Raw genomic sequence first — 24,697 nt, 5'->3', positions numbered from 1 at the left:
TTCCAAGGACAGAGCCTGTGGCAAATGCTGTGGGTGCACCACCTTCATCCCTTCCCACTCCAGTTCAGACCTGCTGACTTCTTACTGCCAGCATCTACCCGAAGATTTTGCTTGTGGACTTTCTCTGAACCCAGGCCAGCCTACTCTGACCACTTAGGAATGGACAGGAAGCACTGGGTAATTACCATCTCCAGATGCAACCTTCAAACGACTGACTTGGTGTATCAATACCTCAGCTCCCTCACCTCTCTGGTGCAGCGTGTCTTCTGCTGCCTCCCAGAGGCCTCCAGAGGGCTGGAGCTCCATATGCTAGGAATGGTAACTTGCTTGATAACATACTGTTATGGGTTGAATCATGTCCCCCTTTGTGGTGGTGGGGGCATGTTGATGACCTAATCCCCAGTACTGTAGAAGGTGACGTTCTGGCCAGGCACAGTGGCTCACACCTGTAATCCCAGCAGTTTGAGAGGCTGAGGCAGGCAGATCACGAGGTCAGGAGTTTGAGACCAGTCTGACCAACATGGTGAAACCCGTCTCTACTAAAAATAAAAAAATTAGCCAGGCATGGTGGCACACACCTGTAATCCCAGCTCCTCAGGAGGCTGAGGCAGGAGAATTGCTTGAACCCAGAAGGCAGAGGCTGCAGTGAGCCAAGAAAGCGCCACTGCACTCCAGCCGAGGTGACTAAGACTCCATCTCAAAAAAAAAAAAAAAGTTGACTTCTTTGGAAATCGGATCTTTGCAGATATAATTAGTGAAGATGAGTAGACCCTTAGTCCAGTATGACTGGTCTCCACAGAGGAGAAGAGTCACAAAGCCAGAGACACACACACAGAAAGACAGCCAAATGAGAGCAGAGGCAGAGATTTGAGTGAATGTATCTACAAGCCAAAGAATGCCAGGGCTGCTGGGAACAAGCAGAAACTGAAAGAAGGAAGGAAGCATTCTCTCCTGTAAGTTTGAGAGCGCGTATGGCTCTGCTGACACCTTGATTTTGCACTCTGGCCTCCAGAACTGAGAGACAGCACCTTTCTGTTGTTTGAAGCCAAAAGAAACAATAACTTCCTGTTGTTTTAAGTTTGTGATACTCTGTTACAGCAGTCCTAGGAAACTAACATACTCATCCTGTATCCATGGACTCCCTGTCTGGTTACCTCCCCAATGAATCACTTGCCCTCACTGCCCAGTTTCCAGGTCTGTTTTGGAAGGATCTCAAACTAAGACCAAAACTATTATTATTGAGACAGGGTCTCGCTCCGTCACCCAGGCTGGAGTGCAGTGGTGCAATCTCGACTCACTGCAACTTCTGCCTCCCAGGTTCCAGTGATTCTCCTGCCTCACCCTCCCAAGGAGCTGGGACTACAGGCTCGCACCACCATGCCGGCTAATTTTTTGTATTTTAGTGGAGACGGGGTTTCACCATGTTGGCCAGGATGGTCTCGATCTCCTGACCTTGTGATCTGCCCACCTCAGCCTTCCAAAGTGCTGGGATTACAGGTGTGAGCCACCACGCCTGGCCATTTTTTGCATTTTTCTTTTCTTTTTTTTTTTGAAACAGAGTCTTGCTCTGTTGCCCAAGCTGGAGTACAGTGGCGTGATCTTAGCTCACTGCAACCTCTGCCTCCTGGGTTCCAATGATTCTCCTGCCTCAGTCTCCCAGGTAGCTAGGACTACAGGCGCGAGCCACCACGCTGCCCAGCTAATTTTTGTATTTTTAGTAGAGACAGGGTTTCACCATGTTGGCCAGGATGGTCTCGATCTCTTGACCTCATGATCCACCCACCCTGGCCTCCCAAAGTAGTGGGATTACAGGCGTGAGCCATTGCGCCCGGCCTGATTTTTGTATTTTTAATAGAGATGGGGTTTCACCATGTTGGCCAGGATGGTCTCCAACTCCTGATCTCAAGTGATCTGCCATCTTGGCCTTCCAAAGTGCTGGGATTACAGGTGTAATCCCAGCCACCAAGCCTGGCCCTATTATCTCTATTTATAGAAAAGAATCTGAGGCTTAGGGGAAGTTAATTGCCCAAAGCTACAAAATAAATGTGAGAACCAACATTCACAGCTGCATGTGAATCTAGAACTGTGCACTTGAAGACTTTATGGTAGCTAATCCCTTCTGAAGCCTTCTGCCAAGGCGATTGTATGAACAAGACCTCTTGTGCCTTGTGGCTGGGAGAGGCTTATATGTTTCATTTCCTGTGCCAATCCTAATCCACTGGAAACTGCTGCCTGAAACTGGGATTGTGTTGAGAGGGACTCAGTGCTGTGATGGATTAGTAATGCTTAGCCCAGGTACAGACCAGATAAAATAAGCAAGTACTTACCATTATTGCCTTTGCAATTTTAGAAGCCTCCTTTTGGGTCTAGAACAGTGTTTGCCAAATAGATGTTTAACAGGTTATTAAAAGCAATCCATTGAAAAGAAGTTCAAAAGATGGCCGGGTGCGGTGGCTCATACCTGTAATCCCAGCTTTTTGGGAGGCCAAGGCGGGTGGATCACCTGAGGTCAGGCGTTCAAGACCAGCCTTGCCAACATGGTGAAACCCTGTCTCCACTAAAAACACAAAAATTAGCCAGGTGTGGTGGTGCACACCTGTAATCCCAGCTACTTGGGAGGATGAGGCAGAATTTTGCTTAAATCCAGGAGGCAGAGGTTGGAGTGAGCTGAGATTGTACCACTGCACTCCAGCCTGGGTAACAGACTGAGACTGTTTCAACAAAAGGAAAAATACCACACAAAACAGTTCTAAAGACTAGATTACTATGGCCAGCCCTGGGCTAAAAACAAAAAGAGTGAAATCACTTTACTGAGGGACTTTCAGAGCATTCAAGGGACAAACACATAGGTTCTGAAACTCCAAGGGGGTGCAGGGTTTCTAAAACCTCTTAGACGTCTAAAGTCCATTTTTGGGTGAAGAGTGTATTAAATAAGGTTATATCTTCCTTCCTTTTCTTTTTTGAGATGGGGTCTTGCTCTGTTGCTGAAGCTGGAGAGTTCATTGATGCGATCACAGTTCACTGCAACCTCTGCCTACTGGGCTCAAGCAATTCTCCCATCTCAGCCTCCTGAGTAGCTGGGACTACAGGTGTGCACCCCCACACCTGGCTAATTTTTAAATGTTTTTGTAGAGACTGGTCTCAAACTCCTGGGCTCAAGCAGTCCTCCTGCCTTGGCCTCCCAAAGTCCTGGGATTACAGGCACAAACCACTGCATACAGCCATCTTATTTCTACTCACAACTCTTGTTTAAATTTTTTTGAGGCAGAGTTTTTTGCTCTGCCACCGAGGCTGGAGTTCAGTGGTAAGATTTCAGCTCACTGCAACCTCTGCACCCCGCCCTAGGTTCAAGCAATTCTCCTGCCTCAGCACCCTGAGTAGTTGGGATTATAGGTGCCTGCCACTGTGCCTGGCTAATTTTCGTACTTTTAGTAGAGATGGGCTTTTACCATGTTGGCCAGTCTGGTCTTGAACTCCTGACCTCAGGTGTTCCATCTGCCTTGGCTACAGGTGTGAGCCACCGCACCCGGCCTCTTCTCACAACTCTTAATGGCTTCCTATTGCACTTAGAAGAGCCTATCTCCTGCTCTGATCGGCTCCCCCCAGCTACCTAAGACTTCCACTCCTCCAAAAGGCCAAATTTGTTCCTGCATCCAGACCTGGGCAGTAGGTTTGTGCACAGTGCCTTGTGATAATGTGCCTAACCCATGGCTTCAATGTCACCTACCTGGAGGCGTTCCTCAACCACCCTCCCGCCCACTGTTACTGAAGATGACAAATCCCGTCTTGTGATCTTCCGAGAGCTTTTCTAGGAGCTGAAACTATCTTATTTGCTGGCTGATTGCCTGCCTTGTTTATGGGAATGGCCATTCCAGGATGGCAGGGACCATGCTGGTCTCATTCGACTCAACATCTACAATAATCCACACAGTACCTAGCGCAAAGCAGATGCTCAGGAAATAGTCACTAAGCAAATGAGTGAACAACCAAATGAAGAAACAAATGGGCCAGGCACAGTGGCTCACGCCTGTAATCCCAGCACTTTGGGAGGCTGAGGTGGGCGGATCACAAGGTCAAGAGATCGAGACCATCCTGGCCAACATGGTGAAACTCCATCTCTACTAAAAATACAAAAAATTAGCTGGGTGTGGTGGTGCATGCCTGTAGTCCCAGCTACTTGGGAGGCTGAGGCAGGAAAATTGCTTGAACCCAGGAAGAGGAGGTTACAGTGAGCTCCAGTGCAATGAGTGACACTGCACTCCAGCCTGGTGACAAAGCGAGACTCTATCTCAAAAAGAAAAGAAAAAAGGAACAAAATGAGTGAGCAACAGTCTTGTCTCGTTTGATCGTCTAGATGTCGGGTGATGGGGAGGGCAGGTATGGATGTCACGAGCAGAGTCTATTAGATTAGAATCAGCTACATAATATGCAGGATCCAGTGCAAAATGTAAAAGGGTGGGGGTCCCTTGTGCAAAAATTACTGGCCAGGCATGGTGGCTCATGCCTATTATCCCAGCACTTTGGAAGGCTGAGGTGGGGGGATCACCTAAGGTCAGGAGTTTGAGATCAGTCCAGGCAACATGGCGAAACCCGTCTCTACTAAACATACAAAAATTAGGCAGGCGTGGTCATGGTCACTTGAAATCCCAGCTACTGGGGAGGCTGAGGCAGGAGGATCCCTTGAACCTGGGAGGTGGAGGCTGGAGTGAGCCAAGATCGTGCCACTGCACCCTAGCTTGGGTGACAGAGCAAGAGTCTGTCTCGAAAGAAAGAAAAAATTTAAGAATTTCAGGCCTGGTGGGGTGGCTCACGCCTGTAATCCCAGCACTTTGGGAGGCCAAGGCAGGTGAATCACTTGTCAGGAGTTTGAGACCAGCCTAGCCAACATGGTGAAACCCCATCTCTATTAAAAACACAAAAATTAGCCGGGCATGGTGGTACACGCCTATAATCCCAGCTACTCAGGAGGCTGAGGCAGGAGAATCACTTGAACCCGGGAGGTGGAGGTTGCAGTGAGCCGAGATTGTGCCACTGCACTCCAGCCTGGGCAACGAGAGTGAGACTCTATCTCAAATAACAATAATAATAATTTCAATACAGCAGCAGCAGAGCATTAAACCAAGCATAGGGCCCTTCTGAACACTGGGTCCTTTTGTGACTTCATGGGTCACATGCCCATGAAGCAGGCCCTGTCTTGCATACAAAGGTTTTGGGAGGAACACTTGGGGACATCCAGGACCATCCTAATTGGGGGGACCTGGCGATCCCACTAGGAGAAGGTAAAAGCAACAGATGTGGCTTCTGGAAGAGAAACAGCAAGAACTCTCTGCACCTGCCTCTGCCGATAAAGGTCTCACGATGCCGGTGATTAGGTGTGGTTGTTATGGTAACAGCAGATGCTCAAATGAGCAGGCCCTGAAGATGCCATTGGCTTAGTGGCAGAGGCTGGGTACGATACATGTTTCCGGGAAGTCGGATGTCTTTGAGACTCATTTTTGCCTGCTTTTTCCTTTTTGAGATAGAGTTTCTCTCTTGTCGCCTAGGCTGGAGTGCAATGGCATGATCTCAGCTCACCGCAACCTCTGCCTCCCGAGTTCAAGTGATTCTCCACTGGGAGAATCAGCTTCCCCAAGTAGCTGGGATTATAGACACGGGCCACCATGCCCAGCTAATTTTGAATGTTTAGTAGAGATGGGGTTTCTCCATGTTGGTCAGGCTGGTCTTGAACTCCTGATCTCAGGTGATCCACCCACCTCAGCCTCCCAAAGTGTTGGGATTACAGGTGTGAGCCATCATGCTTTGCTTCTTTTTTTTGAGGAGTCTCACTCTGTTGCCCAGGCTGGAGTGCAGTAGCGTGATGTGGGCTTACTGCAACCTCCGCCTCCCAGGCTCAGGCAATTCTCTTGCCTCAGCCTCTTGAGTAGCTGGGACTACAAGCACACACCACCACTCCCTGCTAATTTTTGTCATCTTTGCCTGCTCTTCTGGTTCTCTCAGCTAGAATGATCCCTGACTTTCAGGTAACCCGGTAAGGCTGAACTGCTCATCAAAGCTAAGTGGAGAAATGGGAGAGTCCCATACCCCTAAGGCTTCCCCAGGATTCCCATGCCCAAGGTGCTCCTCACCTCATGTCTGTCTTTCTCTAGCTATAGGAGGTCAGCTGAACCAGCCCCAGGGAAAGGAGAAGGGGTGTTCTGTGGACATATCCCAGAGGGGAGCAGGGAGGGAGGGGCGGGCTGCCCACAGACCTCGTAGACGGCCAGGTCGATGCCCGCGTAGGGGATGATTCCCAGCACGTTGGGCAGGTAGCCGCGGTAGAAGGCACGGGGCCCCTCCCTCTCCAGGATCCGCCTGGCACAGTCGAGCAGCCCCTTGTACTGGCCTGTCCGGCGCAAGGTCAGCCTCGTCTTCAGTACCTGGGGAGAACCTGGTTATCCCTGGAAAAGCTGCCCCCACCCAATCGCTACATCCAGGAATGAAGACACCTAGAAATAGCTACTCCTGGAAGCAGATACCCTGAGAACAACTGAATTTTAAAAACCACCTACTCCAGAATCTTCTGCTATCCCCAAATCTCTATACCTAGAAATAGTTACAGTTACCGAAGTGCACGTATGTGGCACCACCAGAAACTGTCTCCTGGTATATTTCTTTTATTTTTTGGTTATTTCTGTTTGTTTCTTTTTGTTTGTTTTTTTGAGACAAAGTCTCATTCTATCACCCAGGCTGGAGTGCAGCGGCGAAATCTTGGCTCACCACAACCTCTGTCTCCTGGGTTCAAGCGATGCTTGTGCCTCAGCCTCCCAAGTAGCTAGGAATACAGGCTCCCGCCACCACACCCAGCTAATTTTTGTATTTTAGTAGAGATGGGGTTTCACCATGTTGGCCAGGCTGGTCTCAAACTCCTGACCTCAGGTGATCCACCTGCCTCAGCCTCCCAAAGTGCTAAGATTATAGGCGTGAGCCACCACACCCAGCCTTTTGGTTATTTTTGTAGAGATAGGGGCTCAGGCTGGGCGCAGTGGGTGGCTCATGCCTGTAATCCCAGCACTTTGGGATGCCAAGGCGGGTGGATCACGTGGTCAAGAGATCGAGACCATGGTGAAACCCCGTCTCAATAAAAAAAAATTAAATTTAATTTAAAAAAAAAGAGAAGGAGGCTCACTATGTTGTCCATGCTGGTCTCAGACTCCTGGGCTCAAGCGATCCTCCCACCTCCAGCTCCCAAAGGGCTGGGGTTACAGGCATAAGCCATCATGCCCAGACCCCAAGTATCTTATTCCTTTCTTCCTTCATAACAGAAACTGTAACTTTCATTAAGCGCACAGCCACTAGAAATAAAGACTACATTTCCCAGAGACCCTGGGTATGTGGCTATGTCACTACATCCTAGCCAAAGAAAGAGAAGGAAGAGAAAGAGATACATATAAGGTTCAGAAAGCATCCTTAGAAGTGAGGAGGAGTTTCCCCTTTTGTCACTTCTTGGCTGGAGTGTGGGATGTGAAGGGAGCCCAAGCAGCCACATTGGTCTATGAGGTTGTGTAACAAGATAGACAGAAGGACCTTGAATCTCTGACACTCTGAAGCTACCATCCTAGGCCTGAAATGCTCATCTCTAGACTTTGTTGACATAATTTAAGGGTTTTTTTTTTTTTTTTTTTTTTGCAACAGAGTCTTGCTCTCTCGCCCAGGCTGAGTGCAGTGATGGGATCTTGGCTCACTGCAACCTCTGCCTCCCAGGTTCAAGCCATTCTCCTGCCTCAGCTTCCTGAGTAGCTGGGATTACAGGTGCCCACCACCATGCCAGCTAATTTTTGTATTTTTAGTAGAGATGGTGTTTCACCATGTTGGTCAGTCTGGTTTCAAACTCGTGAATTCAGGTGGTCCACCTGAGGCCTCTCAAAGTTCTAGGATTATAGGCATGAGATACCACGCCTGGCTGACATGATTTAAGTTTTCTGTCACTTTCAGAATCCAGACAATATGCTGTAAAACCTGAAACCTGAAATCTGAAATAATTTATCTGAAAACACGTAGCTAGGACACACTATCCTTAGAAGAGGCATATTCATAAACAGTTGTCTTTCATGACTACTATCCAAACAGGGGTAACTGACACTACCTTTCCCAGAAATTATATCTCAGTTGTAATACCCAGACAGGCTACACATGAAATAGCACTACTCTGATGAGCTATCCTCCAAATCGGAGAGAGACAAAGGTATAATCCTAATGCATATCATGAAATGTGGAGTGAGATGGGTACAGCAGGCCCCCCACCCTGCCATGGGGCCTCCGCTGGGGTCCCTCCTTCTCACCTCCATGGGGTAAATGATGGTTTGGGCTGTGGCACCAGCCAGGGAGCCAGCCACAAAGCGCTCCTGCACATGCAGCGTCTCCTGCTGCCCCAGGATGGCCCACTTGATCTGAGGTGGGGAGACACAGGGATGGTTAGGACTGTGGGGTTGAGCCTTCCTTGCATTCCACTCTTCTCCTGGTTCCACAGAACTGATCTGCTGTGGGCATTCATGCAGGGGAGCAGATGCCCAATCCTGGGGACCTGTGTTCACCCCAAACCCCCAAGGCAATCCATAAATCTTTATGTACAGCCCAGTCTTCCCTGTGCCAAGCACACTCCTCCCTGTACCTGCCCTCACCTGCTCATAGGCCATGAACTTGATAGCTGACTCAGGGGCAATCTTGAGTACATTAATACCATTGCCACGCCACAGGGAGCGGACACCCCCCTCGAGGACCATGCTTCGAAGGCCCCCCAGGATGTTCAGCCGGTTGGTCTTTGAGGCATGGACCTGAATGGGGAGACAACAGCTTGGAGGTCCCTTCCAAGGTGTCAGGCCTGGGGGCGGGGGCAGGTCTCTCCAGGGCCCCTCACCTGCATGAAGACCTTGAGGCGGTCCAGAGGGGCTGTGCCTGTCCGTGACACGGCACCTGCCACTGCGCCAGCCACCAGTTGCTTCCACCACATGCCCGTCAGCTTCTCCTGCTTTGAGAACTCATCCGGCACTGTCAGGCATTCGCCAATGTCCAGGACCTGAGGATACAGGTGCTGGGGGTGTCATGCCATGGCAGGGATAAGGAGATGTGACTCAGTCCTAAATAGGGGAGTCTCCTCCACGAATCCCAGGATGCTGTAGAATCTACCAATGACTCTTGCTTGGAGACCCCAGAAGAGTCCTGCTGGGTCCTACCAGGTGTCACCAAAGCATCTAACCTAGCAGCCTCCTTATAAGATCCTAACATCCCTCTTGGAAACTACTACCAAATCCCACTCAAGGATCTGCCAGATCCCACTAAAAGATCCTATTCGAGTATCCGTGACATAAAGATCCCTCCAGGCTGGGTGTAGTAGCTTACACCTTTAGTCCCAGCACTTTGGGAGGCCAAGATGGGAGAATTCCTTGAGGCCACTAGTTCAAGACCAGCCTGGGCAATATAGCAAGACCCCATCTCTACAAAAATTAGCTGGGCATGTGCCTATAGTCCCAGCTACACAGGAGGCGAAGGCGGGAGGATTGCTTGAGCACAGGAGTTCGAAGCTGCTATGATCACACCATTGCATTTCAGCCTGGGCAACAGAGTAAGACCCTGTCTCTAACAGAAAAAGATCCCTCCAGGGCAAATGAGATTCTACTGAAGGATCCCACTCAAGGGTCTTCCATATAAGGATTCCAGAAGATCCCTCCAGGGCCATACAAGATATTCCCAGGCACGACCCATGTAAGGACTCCAGCAAATCCTTTGGGAGCCACAAGATCTCAGAGGGATCTCCTCCAAAGCAAATCCCCTTGCAGGAATCGTCTCCCTTCTAGAGTACAGAATTTCCAACCAGGGTCCCCATGAATCCTCTGGGGCTGGAGTCTCTGGATCTCCAAAGAGGTTCTCACCAGATCCCACAGATGGATCCCCCTCCAGATGCCATCAGATCCCACCAGATGCACTGCTCATAGATGGTTTCCCCAGGAACCAGGGGTCTAGAGCAATCCCCCACCACCCTCTTAGTGGCTCCCACTGGATCCTCTGAAGACCGTGGTTTTTGAACAATTCTGTTCAGCAGTAGAATCATTTATCCAGGCAGAGAACCCAGCAGAAGGGAGCTGTGTGGGTGGAGGGTGGGAGGCCTGGCACCCCATCTGGTGAGCTCTTTCTTCCCTGCACCCGCAACCCCCACACGCTGTCCCCAGAGGCCCCATGTAAGTCTCAAGGGCTGCGCTCCAATCAGACAGCAGAGATGTCCCCAACAGGACCCTTGAACCCCAAGTGGGGGAAGAGAGGAACAGATCCTCATTCCTCAGCTGCTGCCAGGGCCTTCTCCTTCTCAGAGTCCTGGCCCAGCTCATCCAAGCCCTAGGAGACTGGAGCAAGGCCTGCCCTGGGGAAGAGGGCACAGCCTTCAGCCTGGGAAAGACACCCCCACCTCACCGTGGAATGCTTCCAGAAATACAGCACATCCTCCACATTTTCCAGCGAATGCAACAGGAAGTGGTCTCGCCATTCTTGCCAGTCAATGGTCATTGTGCCGTCTCGGTCCATGCTGTAGGGAGGAGGGGAAGGTAGACGGTGGGGGAGGACAGGCTCAGTGCCTGGGGGTGGGCTAGGCTGGGGTGAGGTTCTGCTAGGTTTTGCAGTTTGGGAGGTTCAGTTCCTCATATCAACCCTATTGGAGATGTCACAGCATTACCCTCATTTTCTAGAGGGGGAAACTGAGGCTCAGAGAGGCAACTGGTCCCAGATCTGTCTGGTTTCAATTTGAATTTTTCTTTTCCTTTTTTTTTTTTTTCCAGACAGAGACTCACTCCTTCACCCAGGCTAGAGTGCCCTGGCATGATCTTGGCTCACTGCAACCTCTGCCTCCTGGGTTCAAGGAATTCTCGTGCCTCAGCCTCCTAAGTAGCTGGAATTATAGGCATGCGCCACCACACCTGGCCAGTTTTTGTTAGTAAAGACGGGGTTTCATCATGTTGGCCAAGCTGGTCTTAAACTCCTGGCCTCAAGTATCTGCCCGCCTTGGCCTCCCAAAGTGCTGGGATTACAGACGGGAGCCATTGCACCCAGCTAGATCCATCTGACTTCAAAGCCCCAACCTCTCAGCTATATCCTCCTTGGGACTGGGTCTGAAGCCCAGAAGACAGAGATGGCCTAGGGGTCACTGCGTCCTGTGTTACCTGAGATTCCAGATCCCCAGTGACTCACCTGTGTAGAATTTTCTCTGCTTGCTCCAGTGAGATGGAAATGCCGAGAGCTCGGAAACTCTGTTGGATCTCAGAGACATCAATGTGACCTGGGGAGGGGGGCGGAGGTGGGGAGGATGTGCGTGTGGGGACCCCTGGGGAACCCCAGGATCAAGGATCAGAACAGCTTAGAATGGAGGTGGTCTAGCAAGATCAGGGGCTCCAGAAACCCAGGAAGAGGTTTGCGGCAGGGCTGTGGGGGTATCCCTGACTCACTGACTGAGAAGTGGAACTGGGAAATATTTGTGGGGGGGAGGGGGACTTTTTTTTTTTTTTTTGAGATAGAGTCTCCCTCTGTCATCAGGCTAGAGTGCAATGGCATGATCTCAGCTGACTGCAACCTCTGCCTCCCGGGTTCAAGCGATTCACCTGCCTCGGCCTCCCAAGGAGCTGGGACTACAGGTATGCGCCACAGTGCTCAGCTAATTTTTGTATTTTTAGTAGAGACGGGGTTTCACCATGTTGGTCAGGACGGTCTTGATCTCCTGACCTTGTGATCCGCCTGTCTCGGCCTCCCAAAGTGCTAGGATTACAGGCATGAGCCACCTCGCCCGGCCTGTGGGGGGCTTCTTTGTTCTGTGAATGAATGAAGGAAGGAAGGAAGGAATCCAGGGGTAATTGTAGGGGTCTCTAGGCCACAGGAGATCAAGAGGCAATATCCACAACCTAGATGCTGCTGTGAGAGGATCTCTGTCCCATAGAGATCAGCATGGGGTATCTTTGCCCCCTAGAAAAATCTAAGGGTAATTACGGGGTCCTGCCCCAGAAGGGAAAGGAGGTGGGATGGGCTGGCTAGGCCTTGAACCACCTAGCTGGGGGGTGAGGAGCGCTCCTGAAATAGCCTGTGAGTCATCGGGGAGAAGCAGCCCTCCCCCTCTCCTCCTAGCGCTGCCAGTTCTAACCCCACTGATGTCTCTAGGGCCCCCACAGCCCCATCCCTCGGGGCCTGCAGGCAGGCCGCCCGACCTTACCGTCCTGGTTCCGGTCAAGACTGTGAAACATGAGCAGCAGGCGCTGTTCCCGCTCTTGCAGATAGTGGGAAAATTCCTCCAGGTCCAGCCCGCCATCTGGGTCAGCATCACCCTCAGAGGAGATACCCTGGCAGAGGGAAAGGGGACAGAGGTGGCTCCAGGAACCTGCTCCTGATCTGGAGAGGACACAAGTCACCTTATGCCTTAGGAGCCCAGAGCCCCCAGCGCCTTGAAGAAGGGGAGAGAAGACATCATCTCTTCCTCCTTCAATCAGCTCACTTCTCAGCCAGATGTCTACGGGGTGGGTATGAGTGGTATAGTTTTCCTGGTGAGAAAACTGAGGCTCGGCAAGGTCAAGCCACTAGTTCAAGGTCACAGAACTGGGAAATGGTAACCTTGCATTCTCTCTAAAGCCTGTCCTCTCAGCTGCCTGTCTCTTGCTTTTATTTTTTAAGTTACCCCATTCCTGTTGAATCCACCTGCCTCTTAAAAGACCCTGTCCACCTGAGGGTACCAGGAGTTCCCTTTAGAACTGGGCGATGTGGGGCAGGAGAGAAGCAAGCAGAGTGGCCGGGGCCTTGGTTTTTCTCATCTGGGAAGGGGGAGTTTGGACTGGTCTCAGGGATGCTGTGGTTGGTTTAGGGCCATCTGGGGCTACAGGTGTAGGGAAGGCCTGCAAGATGGAGGTGGGGGTGGGAGGTAAGTCTTTGCCTCGATAGGTACATTCCCAGCTGCGGGTGACCACAGACAGGATTGGGTCTCTGGCTGGGGCAGCCTGGGACAGTGAGCCAGGCCTGTGAAAGAGCCCATGAAAGGGCAGACCAGGAAATGTAAACAGAGAAGGGGCAGCGGAAGGCCAGGGCAGTAGGTGCCCGCAGGAGAATGGAGGGTGTGTCTCCTGGAGGTGGAAGCGGGGCACCTTTTGGGCGGTGCAGGCCGGAGGACGGTGTCCTAGGCAGTGGGCAGGGAAGCTCCCCCATCTCTTCCCAGGCAGACGCCCCTTACCCCTGGGAAGGGGATCGGGTGTTGACTGTGGAACTGCAGGCTTGGGGCCTCAGCGGCCCTATCTTTAGCGATCCCGTTAGGCCAGATACGAGTGGGCAGGGGGAAGGAGACGGAGACACAGGTAGGTAGTCCCTCGGGTGAGCGGGCGCGGGCGGGGCCGGGAAGTGGGGGGGCCCTGGGGAAGGGGGTACCTGTTGGACGCCGGGGTCTGGGTTGCCCCCGCCCAGCCTGGCCAGCCCCTGGCGCAACTCGTGCACGTCCACGCGGCCATCCTTGTTACTGTCCAGCTCCTCAAACAGGCGACCCCAGCGCTGCCGCCGCTCCGCATCGCCCGGGCTCCCCCGCATGGCGCCCGCCCGGGGGGGAGGGGAGGCCCGGCAGCGGCGGCCTCAGCGGGGGCTTCGCGGCTCCCCCTCCCCCCCCGGGACCCCGCAGGGTCAGCTCCCGCGGCCGCCGGGTCCGCAGCCTCCAAGCAGCCCGCTCGGCTCTGGCACTCGCGGGAGGTGGCGACTGCAAGCCGTCGCCGCCGGCGCCAGAACTTGCGTCTCCTCCCCCGACCCGCTTTGGGGGGAGGGGACCGGGGGCGGAGCTGGAGGCGTTGGGAGGGAATGTCTGGGATGCTCTGGCATTGCACAGCCGAGGGAGCACCAGAGTTCCTTCTGGGAAGAGGGGCTAGGGCGCTCAGTGGTCTCGGGGGTGCCTCAGTTTACCCTTTCCCCCTTTGCCCAAGGGGGCGAGGTAGAGCGCTGTCGGGGATTGGGTTTTATAATCCCCTTCCACTTGACCGCCCCCCCCACCCCCCACAAATCTTCAGGAATTCAAGTTCTCGCTTTTCCCAGACGCACGCAAGAACCCTGCACCATCTCGCTCTCTCTCGGCCCGCCCGCGCCTGGCACCTTCCCCGCTCCGCGGCAGAAACAGAAGAACAAGGCGCGGTGCGCTCCCACCGTCCCTTCCTCCCGCTCGCGCGCCTCCTTTCTCGGTCCCACTCGGACTGGGAACCAGAAGATCAATATGCGGCGCGGCTGCAAAGTCGGCTTCCGATTGGCCAGCGCCGCCTAAGCTGCGCCCGCACTCCCCGCCTCTCCTCCCACCTGGGCGGGGCCTCAGCGCTGACCCCCGGCAGCCTCGGGCCCGCAGTTCCACAGCCTGCCAGGAGATCTTAAAGGGGCCGCGGCCGTATTCAGACGCTGGGTGACACGGGGAGGAGATGGCTCAGTGTCCCTTGCGCGACTGGGGTTGAGGATCCTGGTGGTCAAGCGCTGGAGGCGGGGCCCCAGGCTGTCGCTCTGGTTGCACCTGCGGAAGGTCTCTACTACTAGTTCAGGCGCAGTTTCTCGAGCCACCATTAGGGGGAAGGGAGCACAGACCACTTGACAGCGAATAATAATAACAAAAGCTCACTTTGATTCAGTGCGTTGCACGTGCCAGAGCTTTTACTCACCTCTCGCGTCGTCCTTGCCCAAACCCTATAAGGTAGCTGGAACTGGATTCCCACTTTGCAGATAAGGAAATGTTCTGATGCCCACTAAGAGGCAAAGTAGGGGGTTTAAAGAGGTCTGGGATCCTTAGCCATCACTCTATACCCTAGAAGGAATTAATTGTCTTTTTTTTTTTTTTTTTTTTTTTTGAGATGGAGTCTCGCTCTGTCACCCAGGCTGGAGTGCAATGCCACGATCTCGGCTCACTGCAACCTCCAGCTCCCGGATTCAAGTGATTCTCCTGCCTCAGCCTCCCAAATAGCTGGGATTACAGGCGCCAGATAAGTTTTGTATTTTTAGTAAAGATGGGGATTTCACCATATTGGCCAGGCTGGTCTCAAACTCCTGACTTCAGCTAATCCTTCCGCCTCAGCCTCCCAAAGTGCTGGGATTACAGGTGTGAGTCACCGTGCCCGGCCTGGCGTAATTATTCTTTAATCATCACTCATCAGCCAACAATCCTCAGGAGGGGGTCTTGTTATTATCATCATCCTTTATCCAAAGATACAGCATTGGCTGGACTCAATGGCTTAGGCCTCTAATTCCAGCACTTTGGGAGGACAAGGTGGGAGAATCACTTGGAGTCAGGAGTTCAAGGCCAGCCTGGGCGATAGCAAGACGTCCATCTCTACAATAATAATAATAAATTTTAAAAAAGAAAGAAAGCAAAGATACATCCGTGAGAGCACATTTGGTTCACGCCCAGCCTCTGCCTAGACAGGTGTGCTGGAACAGGTGTGCCCCAGACAAATGAGGCTCCTCTAAGGGGCTCCCCTAGCAGATGTTTTCAATCACAGTTGTTCCCTCCAGGTACCATACAAAATAGAGAGCTACAGAGATGTTTTCCATGTATGTGCCCCCAAAGAGGTGTTTTCTCACAGATGCATTTTTGACAGGTGGGATTCAGTATATGTGAGCCACTGCCCTGCTGGCTTTACCCACAGATGTGCATCCATGTGAATGTGCGCCTCACGCAGATGTTCCAAGTTCTTCTCCTCATTTGAGCTCAATTTCATACAGGTGTTCCTCCTCCAAGGCACTTTCTCTTACCTCACAGGTATATTTCTGAACAGGTTTCCCTCCACCCATAAATGCATTCTTCAGTCTCCCTCCCCATAGGTGTGTTTCAGTTAAGATACACCCATCTGGGTATGTTTCCATATAACCGAGTCCCATACAGGTATACTTAAATGCAGGTGTGTCTCATACAGGTATTTACAAGACGCTGACACCCAGGAATTGCCCAATACAAGTGCTGTACATTTCATAGGTGAGCCGTGCAGATGTGTTCCCAAAACAGGTCTGCTCCACACCAGAGTGCCTTATGTTTGTGATAATGCAAGTGTGTTCTATAGAAATGTTTTCCACCCTGGTATGTATCCATTTTCTTATATTTCATATAGGTGTAATTCAATGCAGATTTTTTCTTTTGAGATGGAGTTTCACTCTTGTCGTCCAGGCTGGAGTGCAGTGGAGCAGTTTCAGCTCACTGCATCCTCCGGGTGCGGGGGTTCAAGAGATTCCCCTGCTTCAGCCTCCCGAGTAGCTGAGATTACAGGTGTCCGCAACCACACACAGTTAATTTTTTTTTTTTTTTTTTGAGATGGAGTCTTCTCTGTTGCCCAATCTGGAGTGCAGTGGCATGATCTCGGCTCACTGCAACCTCCACCTCCCAGATTCAAGCGATTCTCCTGCCTTAACCTCCTGAGTAGCTGAGATTACAGGCATATTTCACCTAGCCCAGCTAATTTTTGTATTTTTAGTAGAGACGGGTTTTCACCATGTTGGTCAGGTTGGTCTCGAACTTCTGACCTCATAATCTGCCTGCCTCAGCCTCCCAAAGTACTGGGATTACAGGCGTGAGCCACCATGGTCAGCCAGATGTTTTCTGTATGGTCTTCTTATATGTGGATGCCCATATAGGAGTCTTCTGTACAGGCTTGACTCCCCATAGGTCTCAAGAGAGGGTCTCATTTTGTTACCCAGGCTGGAATACAGTAGTACGATCATAGTGCACTCACTGTAACCTCCACTCCTGGGCTCAATCGATCCTCCCATCTCAGCCTCCCAAGTAGCTGGGACTACAGGTGCGTGCCATCATGTCCGGTTAATTTTCTTATTTTTTTTGTAAAGATGGAGCTTCCCTATGTTGTCCAGGCTGATCTCGAACTCTTGGCCTCAAGTGATTCTCTTGCTTTGGCCTTTCTAAGCGCTGGGATTACAGGATCACGCCACTCCGGCGCCGGGTTTATTTTCTTATTTTTTTTTTTTTAGAGACAGAGGTCTTGCTGTGTTACCCAAGCTGATCTCGGACTCCTGGCTTCAAGCGATCCTCTTGCTTTGGCCTTTCAAAGCGCTGGGATTACAGGATCACGCTACCGCTCTCGGCTTCTTTTCTTTTCTTTTTTTTGTAGAGAAAGAGGTCTTGCTGTGTTGCCCAGGTTGGTCTCGGACTCCTGGCCTCAAGCAAATGCCTCAGCCTCTCAAATGCTGGGATTACAGCGTGAGTCATTGCGCCTAGGCAGGTGTTTTTCGACGTTAAGCACTCCCCATCCAAGTCCGCCCTAGGCAAGAATGCCTCGTGCACGGGTACTTACTGACATACTCCTCGCGTCTCCACACCTGTGCGCTCCTACAAATGTGCTTGCAGTGCAGGTGTGAGGTCCTCCTCACACCTGCTCGCCTTCGCGGTCTCCCTCCCCCCATCCCCCTGACGGGACTGGGTTCCCGTTACAGGTGCGCCCGCAGCGCGGCCTCACCCCCTTCTTGGCTCCGCCTTCTCATCAAGGCTCAGGTGCACAAGCCGGAAGTGCGCTCTCCTCCCAGGTGAGTGACTAAACTTTCCGGGTCACGTGAGCGGGCGGAGCCGGTGGGATCGGACCGAAAGCCCGATCGACGGACCGAGGGTTCGAGGGAGGGACACGGACCAGGAACCTGAGCTAGGTCAAAGACGCCCGGACCAGGTAGGAAGGCAGGACGCACCGCTAGGCCTGCCCCCCTCGCCCCTCCACCCTCCCCCGTCCCGTCCCGTCCCGTCCCCTTCCTTTCCCGAGCCCAGGAACGCGCTCCCTGGAGTTAATCTTTAATCGCTGACCTCTGGCGGCTGGTGCGGGGCGGGACTCATGGGTGCCCTGGCGCCAGTGTCCAGACCCCGATCCTAACGCCCGGGCCTCTCTCCTTCCCCCGCTCCCAGGTGCCCCGTCGCAGGTGCCCCCGGCCGGAGATGCGGTAGGAGGGGCGCGTGCGAGAAGCCCCTTCCTCGGCGCTGCCAACCCGTCACCCAGCCCATGGCGAACCCCCGCCTGGGGCTGCTTTTGGCGCTGGGCCTGCCGTTCCTGCTGGCCCGCTGGAGCCGAGCGTGGGGCCAAAGTAGGTACCGGCTGAGAGCGCTGGGGGGAGGGGTCCGGATTCCTGGGTCTCTGCTGGGGACGTGGCTTAGAAGCGCTGGGTATCTGAGGCACAGAGGGTCAAGAATTGGGGAGCGGGCAATACCTTGGGGAGGGGTCTACGGATTAGGGGTGGGGGGGGGTTAGGATTTCTAGTTTCTTCCTTGGACAGTGGGAGTTGGTCCAGGAGACCTGAGTTCCTGAGTGGGGTGGAATTGTGTGTTGGAGTGGAGGTTCGTAAGTAGGACTTAGGGGAAGGTAAGGGCTGTGTACTTGAGTCTTGGGATAGTGCAGGTGTTTTGGGTGAACTGGGAGCTGGGAGGAGGTCTGCCGAGCCTGGTCGACCCGGTTGGTCGAAGGGGTAGACCCCAGTCATTCAGTCTTAGATTCGTTTCGGGAGCCTGGGGGGAGGTGTGAGTCAGACACTCCAGGGAAGAGCTAGACCCGCCCAGATCCTTAAGGGACCAGGGCCGAGAGGTGAGTGGGGAGGGTTGGGCTTCTGGACACCGTGCTGGGCTTTGCTGGACTGGGGTCGGGTGGGGGAACGTCTGGAGGAGCAAACACCTAGAGGAATGGGTCCTGCCTGCAGGGCACCCACTATGTGCGAATGAAAGGCTCAGTGGGGCGTAGTTTGAATTGCCTGCTGGGGGGTGGCGAAGGGGAGTGCCCCAAGCAGGTGCAGGTGGGTGGGGATGGGACAGAAAGATGGAGACTGATTTATTCACTGCCTTCAGCCTCCACAGTATCTACCCCTTCTGCAAATGAGAGTAGCACTGTTTTGCCTACATCCACCAGCCCCAACTCCAGCTCCAATGGCACCCTGGTGAGTGGAGGTCTGTGTGGGAAGATGGCAGCGAGGATATTATCCAGGGGTCACACATATAGCACATGAGCATGCAGAGAGGACAGGACACCTCCTTCCCGCAGAGGTGGCAGGTCAGGGTAGCTTTGGAGAGTTTTAAGTAGGAGAGACCTAAAGTCTTAGACCAGGAAGACTAGGAGACCCTGGAGGGCGTAGACAAGAATACTGCACCTGTCAGGTGTGGGGGCTCAGAAACTCCACATGCCTCTCAGGTGGGTGGGGGAGCAAGGAGCTTAGACTTGGTGGATGTGGTGAAAGCAGGAGTCCCTGCCGGGCGTGGTGGCTCATTCCTATAATCTCAGCACATTGGGAGGCTGAGGCGGACGGATCACAAGGTCAGGAGTTTGAGACCAGCCTGGCCAACATGGTGAAACCCCGTTTCTACTGAAAATACAAAAAATTAGCCAGGCGTCAGGGCACACATGCCTGTAATCCCAGCTACTCGGGAGGCTGAGGCAGGGAGATTGCTTGAGCCCTTGAGGCAGAAATTGCAGTGAGCTGAGATCGTGCCACTGCACTCCAGCCTGGGTGACAGAGCAAGACTCTGTCTCAAAAAAAAAAAAAAAAAAGCTGGAGTCCCAGACATGGCAGGTGGTCGGGAGCCTTGGTGACCCAGACAAGGTAGGCAGGGATCCAGAAAGCCCCAGTGTAGGGACCAGATTACCAAAAGTGGCAGATGTGTGTGTGTGTGTGTGTGTGGTGGGGGGTGGGGGGTGGGGGGTGGGGGGTGGAGGGGGGAGGGGGAAGGGGGAAGAGGGGAGGGCGATGCCATTCAGGTGGAGGTGGACAGGTTCCCCTGGCTCACGTGATTCACACCTGTCCCCTCTCTGCAGTCTCAGGGGGCCATCACTGCCATCATCGTGGTCTTCTCCATCCTGGCCGCCTTGCTCCTGGCGGTGGGGCTGGCACTGTTGGTGCGGAAGCTTCGGGAGAAGCGGCAGACGGAGGGCACCTACCGGCCCAGCAGCGAGGAGCAGGTGGGTGCCCGTGTGCCACCGACCCCCAACCTCAAGTTGCCGCCAGAGGAGCGGCTCATCTGAACGCTGGGGCCTGCTGCAGCCACCAACGCTACCCAGGAATGCCGGGTGCTGGCTTGTACACCGCAGCTGCCACCGGGACACCAGCCTCTGATGGCTCAGCAGGACTTTGGGGGAGAGGCTGGGGGCACCCACCTGGCGGGCTCTCTGTAGCATGCTGCCTCTGCTTGGCTGTGCCTGCAGCTCAGGGTGCTGGGGCTCGGCACGCACCGTCCTGCTTGCGGAACCAACTTTTCTCTGCGTGTTCTGCAGGCCCCACAACCCCCTCTCCTTTCTTTCAGTTCTCTCATGCGGCCGAGGCCCGGGCCCCTCAGGACTCCAAGGAGACGGTGCGGGGCTGCCTGCCCATCTAGGTCCCCTCTCCTGCATCTGTCTCCCTTCAATGCTGTGTGACCTTGGGGAAAGGCAGTGCCCTCTCTGGGCAGTCAGATCCACCCAGTGTTTAAGAGTAGCAGGGAAGAAAGTGCTTCAAAGACTGTCCCTGAGGTCAAGGGAGGATGGGGCTATTCACTTTTATATATTTATATAAAATTAGTAGTGAGGTGTAATAAAAGCTTTTTTGTGCTTGAGCTGGTGGGGGCATTAACCTAGATGGAAGTGACAAATGCCAAGAGGAACTGTTGCAAGGATCCTAGGGGGTCAGAGGCTTCCCTGCTAGGAGCCAGTTAGAGAGGCCGCCCTTGGAGGGACAGACGTGGGTGGGATGGGTTTCTGAGCAGAGTGAGGGCACCAAAAAATTTACCAGGAAAAGGACAGCTTTGGGCTCTTACGGCTTTATTGAGGGACTGGGGTCTCCCCTGGACCCCTGATTCTTTTTTTTTTTTTTTTTTTTGAGATGGAGTCTCACTCTGGCGCCCAGGCCTGGAGTGCAGTGGTGCGATCTCGGCTCACTGCAACCTCTACCTCCTGGGTTCAAGCGATTCTCCTGCCTCAGCCTCTCGAGTAGCTGGGACTACTGGCGTGTGCCACCACACCCGGCTAATTTGTTATTTTTAGTAGAGACGGGGTTTCACTATGTTGGCCAGGCTGGTCTCAGGTCCATCTCAGCCTCCTAAAGTGCTGGGATTACAGGCATGAACCACTGTGCCTGGCTGGACCCGATTCTTAACCCTCAAAGCACTTCTTAAGATCAGCCACTCTGGGCCGGCTGCTGGGCTGGGGCTTTTGCCAGTTGCTGGTGGGGGAATCTGGGGCTCCTGGTTCCTCAAGTGGCTGGAGGGGAGCGTGCTCTGCTAGCAAGGCCTTGGGAGGCTGGGCTCTGGGGTTCTCTAGGGAACGGGGGTCTGAGGAAGGATCAAGGTGCTGGGCCATCCAAGCCGTATCAAAGCTGGGCTTTGTGGGGGCCAGAATTTGGGGACTTTCTGGAGGGCTGGGCTGGGTGGGTGCGGGGGAGAGCCAGGAAGTGGGGTTTTCCTGGGCTCTAGAATTTTCATCTGCCTTGTGGGAAGGGGTGAGATGAAGAATTACGGGCTCTATGAGAGGAGAGGGTTCGGGGTCCCCCCGGATGCATGGGTCTGCACAGGCTGGTGAGGTCTGAGATGGAGAGATGACTTGTTGGTCAGACTCTGAGCATATCAGCTGGGACCTGGGGTCCTTTGAGGAGCTGGTGGCATCCAAAGATGGGGCGTTTTGCAGGGACAGCAGGTCTGCCGGCAGGGACAGGGACAGGGGCTGGGGCTCTGGTAGTTTCTTATCGTCTGGTTGCCATCTTGGTATGTTGGGCTGGGTAGGATGGAGGGATAGCGAAGTTGTGGCTTTTAGATGTCAGAGGGGCTGGCAAGTTGGATGGACCATTAGGGGAAGACTTGGGGTGGGGTTGGGGGAGTGGGCGAGGCTCTCACCAGGCTGAGGCAGCTGTCCAGGTCTCCTCTGTGACAGCAGTCTAAACTCTGGCTTGGTCTCAAGCTGCCTGCATTCTTGGCTCCCACGCTAAGACTGTCCAGAATCTCACTCAACAAATCCAGTTCTTCTCCAGACCCCAAGAAGCTGCTGTCCAGAGCTTCTTCTGCCCACGGGCACCCCTCATCCTCAGGTGTTAGAGGGGGTGTCCTGGATGAGGATGGGCAGCCTCAGATATTTGCCCAAGACCCCCCGCCCTGGTGGGGAACCCTCCTCCCCATCAGTCCTAGCCACCCAATGTCAACACTGCTGTTCCCTGTTAGTCTTACTCCGCCCCCGGGGGCTCAGAAGGTCCCTCTTCCAGTCGGCGTCTCCTGCTGGGGCGAAGGGGCCGATTCTGCAAAGGATAGGGGCCATAGGACCTCAGGAGGCTGCAGAATTTGGGGGCTGAGGCTTGCTGGAGGAAGGTGAGTGTGAAGTGGGTGCCAAGTATCAGGGGAGTTGGAGGAGGTGAGATGTCTGGATAGGGACTGGGACGGGTGGAGGATTCAGTGACACTTCCAGGTGTGTGCGTGGGGGAGGGGCACTCTCACCTGTCCAAAGTGCTGAGTGATTGGGAGGCGTTGCTGCAGGCGGTCTGAGCGGCTGGTGAGGGCTGGGACCCTCAGGGAGCCCCCCCTCTGCAGGTTAGAGTCCCCATCCTAGGAAGAGAATGCATGAACTGGGAATCTCTGCCAGGGAACCTCCCCCCCCAAGGCCCCACCATTGTTTTTTTTTGTTTTTTTTTTGAGACAGAGTTTCACTCATGTTGCCCGGGCTGGAGTGCAATGGTGAGATCTTGGCTCACCACAACCTCTGCCTCCCGGGTTCAAGCGATTCTCCTGCCTCAGCCTCACAAGTAACTGGGATTACAGGCGTGTATCACCACGCCCAGCTAATTTTGTAGTTTTAGTAGAGATGTTTCACCATGTTGGTCAGGACGGTCTAGAACTCCTGACCTCAAGTGATCCACCCGCCTCGGCCTCCCAAAGTGCTGGGATTATAGATGTGAGCCACCGCGCCAGGGCATGACCTCGTCTCACTGCAACCTCCACCTCCTGGGTTCAAGCGATACTCATGTCTCAGCCTCCTGAGTAGCTGGATTACAGAGGCCTGCCACCACGCTTGGCTGATTTTTGTATTTTTTTTTTAGTAGAGACAGGGTTTCCCCATGTTGGCCAGGCTTGTCTTGAACTCCTGACATCAGGTGATCCGCCCACCTCAGCCTCCCAAAGTGCTAGGATTATAGGTGTGAGCCACCAGGCTTGGCCTCAGTCTTCTTGTTTTTGAGACAGGGTCTCTCTCTGTCACCCAGGCTGGTATAAAGTGGCGCTATCTCAGCACACTGCAACCTCCACCTCCTGGGCTCAAGGAATCCATGCTCAGCTAATTTTTAAATATTTTTTTTTAGAGACAAGTTCCCACTATATTTTCCAAGCTGGTCTCAAACTCCTGGGCTCAAGTGATCCTCCTGCCTTGGCTTCCCAAAGTGCTGGGATTACAGGGGTGAGCCACCGCACCAGGCCAGCTGGTCTTACCTTATACATTAGAAGGCTCTGTACTCCCTTCAAGCCACTCTTGGCCTATTAAAGAGCAGAGGGAGAATTACCTGAGGTGATGAGATCCTGGGCATTTGAGAACTCAGACTTCTGTCACCTAAGATAGCTTTGTCTTGCCATCTGTCCATCTCTGTGTCTCAAATATGCTCACCACCCCCCAGACACCACCTAAGAAGTCCGTGCAAACTTTCACCCCTTTGACTAATATAAAACAAGTATTCCCGGAGGAAGTCATCCCGAAATAAAATGGGGAGCAGCAAAGCAACATGGCAAAGCGTTCCTGTCTCAAAGCGACGAAGAATAAAATCGCATGGACAATTTCAAGCTGCAAAAATTGGCACCAGGAAACTTCTAGGCTTGGGGGAAAAATGGCAGAAGCTGGAATTGTAGCATCGGAGGACAAAGAGTGTTTGCCAGTGAACCTTGGCTGTCAGTTTTAAAGGGGAAGGGTAGAATTCCCACAATGAGTATCACAAACACAAAATAAAAGGGGGAAGAGTTGTGAATGGTTTAACTGCTAGTTCAGTTCTGAGTAAATCATGTGCGTTTAAAGTGCCTGCCGGGGTCAAAACGTTCCATCCCTTGGGAGATCAAAGTATCCTCTGTCCCCTCCCCCTCGTCACCCCAGCAAGAGTGGCCTGCCCAGCCCAGTCTCACCGAGCGGTACATGTTCCTGACGGCTGGTTGGGTCTTGGCCTTGACTGAATGCAGGAGGGCACCTCCACCTTTCTGGGGGAGAGAGGCTCGGGCCAGATCCATCCCACCTCCCCATCCCAGTCGTGGCATGCTGATCAAGCCCCTTTCCCTCTCTGAGTCCCCATTTTTTCACCTCTATAAATGAACATGATCATAGTCATGACCCTACCTGGTGACTGTCATGGGATTAAATTAATCCAATGAGACATCCTTAACAAGTGTTTTTTTTTGAGGTGGAGTCTCAAAGAACAGAGTTTTTTATGGTTGGTTGTTTTCCTGAGATAGAGTCTTGCTGTGTCACCCAGGCTGGAATGTAGTGGCACCATCTCGGCTCACTGCAATCTCCGCCTCCTGGGTTCAAACAATTCTCCTGCCTCAGCTTCCCCAGTAGCTGGGATTACAGGCACCCGCCACAACGCCTGGGTAATTTTTGTATTTTTAGTAGAGTTGATGGGGTTTCACCATGTTGGCCCGGCTGGCTTCAAACTCCTGACCTTGGGCAATTCACTTGCCTCGGCCTCCCAAGGTGCTGGGATTGCAGACACTAGTCACCGTGCACAGCCAACAAATGGT

General features: G+C 53.3%; 3 protein-coding genes across 12 annotated transcripts in view; 1 reads left to right on the top strand and 2 right to left on the bottom strand.

Annotated features, from left to right (window-relative positions):
* Positions 1-13,572, bottom strand: part of SLC25A23 (solute carrier family 25 member 23) — a 23,531-nt gene extending 9,959 nt beyond the window's left edge. For 4 of the 6 annotated variants that reach the window (XM_064382020.1, XM_064382016.1, XM_064382018.1 and 1 more), the window contains exons 1-8: positions 13,417-13,572; positions 12,221-12,347; positions 11,212-11,299; positions 10,441-10,552; positions 8,894-9,052; positions 8,658-8,810; positions 8,319-8,426; positions 6,249-6,416 (exon numbers count right to left, since the gene is read on the bottom strand). In XM_064382020.1, coding sequence (XP_064238090.1) covers positions 6,249-6,416; positions 8,319-8,426; positions 8,658-8,810; positions 8,894-9,052; positions 10,441-10,552; positions 11,212-11,299; positions 12,221-12,347; positions 13,417-13,572 — 1,071 coding nt within the window. The remainder of the gene's footprint in view (positions 1-6,248; positions 6,417-8,318; positions 8,427-8,657; positions 8,811-8,893; positions 9,053-10,440; positions 10,553-11,211; positions 11,300-12,220; positions 12,348-13,416) is intronic. The other 2 variants (XM_064382017.1, XM_064382021.1) reach the window with 1 other exon arrangement.
* Positions 12,277-20,560, top strand: CRB3 (crumbs cell polarity complex component 3). 3 transcript variants are annotated; one of them, XM_064382023.1, is made up of 8 exons: positions 12,277-12,521; positions 14,859-15,763; positions 15,918-15,976; positions 17,443-17,532; positions 17,900-18,075; positions 18,827-18,915; positions 19,788-19,931; positions 20,273-20,560. In XM_064382023.1, the coding sequence occupies exons 5-8, from the start codon at positions 17,994-17,996 to the stop codon at positions 20,342-20,344; spliced, it is 387 nt and encodes a 128-aa protein (XP_064238093.1). In that variant the 5' UTR covers positions 12,277-12,521; positions 14,859-15,763; positions 15,918-15,976; positions 17,443-17,532; positions 17,900-17,993; the 3' UTR covers positions 20,345-20,560. The 3 variants fall into 3 exon arrangements, with proteins under 3 accessions (XP_064238093.1, XP_064238095.1, XP_064238094.1); XM_064382025.1 differs by lacking the exons at positions 12,277-12,521; positions 14,859-15,763; positions 15,918-15,976 and adding an exon at positions 16,978-17,209; XM_064382024.1 differs by lacking the exons at positions 12,277-12,521; positions 14,859-15,763; positions 15,918-15,976; positions 17,443-17,532 and adding an exon at positions 17,593-17,669.
* The window catches only part of DENND1C (DENN domain containing 1C), a 17,171-nt gene continuing 12,590 nt past the window's right edge, over positions 20,117-24,697 (bottom strand). The window contains exons 18-23 of one of the 3 annotated variants that reach the window (XM_012435892.2): positions 24,086-24,157; positions 23,408-23,452; positions 22,424-22,531; positions 22,160-22,227; positions 21,833-22,040; positions 20,118-21,713 (exon numbers count right to left, since the gene is read on the bottom strand). In XM_012435892.2, the coding sequence (XP_012291315.1) occupies positions 21,096-21,713; positions 21,833-22,040; positions 22,160-22,227; positions 22,424-22,531; positions 23,408-23,452; positions 24,086-24,157 (1,119 nt within the window). In that variant the 3' untranslated portion in view covers positions 20,118-21,095. Of the gene's footprint in view, positions 21,714-21,832; positions 22,041-22,159; positions 22,228-22,423; positions 22,532-23,407; positions 23,453-24,085; positions 24,158-24,697 lie in introns of all 3 variants that reach the window. The other 2 variants (XM_064382015.1, XM_064382014.1) reach the window with 2 other exon arrangements.

Source organism: Aotus nancymaae, unplaced genomic scaffold (assembly GCF_030222135.1).
Source record: "Aotus nancymaae isolate 86718 unplaced genomic scaffold, 86718_ANA_hifiasm-v0.15.2.pri h1tg000028l, whole genome shotgun sequence".
Classification (NCBI taxonomy): Eukaryota; Metazoa; Chordata; class Mammalia; order Primates; family Aotidae; genus Aotus; species Aotus nancymaae.
The sequence above is the reverse complement of the archived record's forward strand: the minus strand, read 5'-3'. Positions and strand labels throughout refer to the sequence as shown.

Bases quoted from the DNA above. Each gene is read 5' to 3' on its own strand.
- CRB3 (XM_064382023.1), top strand. From the start codon at position 17,994: ATGGCGAACCCCCGCCTGGGGCTGCTTTTGGCGCTGGGCCTGCCGTTC. The intron at 18,076-18,826 runs GTAGGTACCGGC...CACTGCCTTCAG, and splicing joins GAGCCGAGCGTGGGGCCAAA to CCTCCACAGTATCTACCCCT. The intron at 19,932-20,272 runs GTGGGTGCCCGT...CCTTTCTTTCAG, and splicing joins GGCCCAGCAGCGAGGAGCAG to TTCTCTCATGCGGCCGAGGC.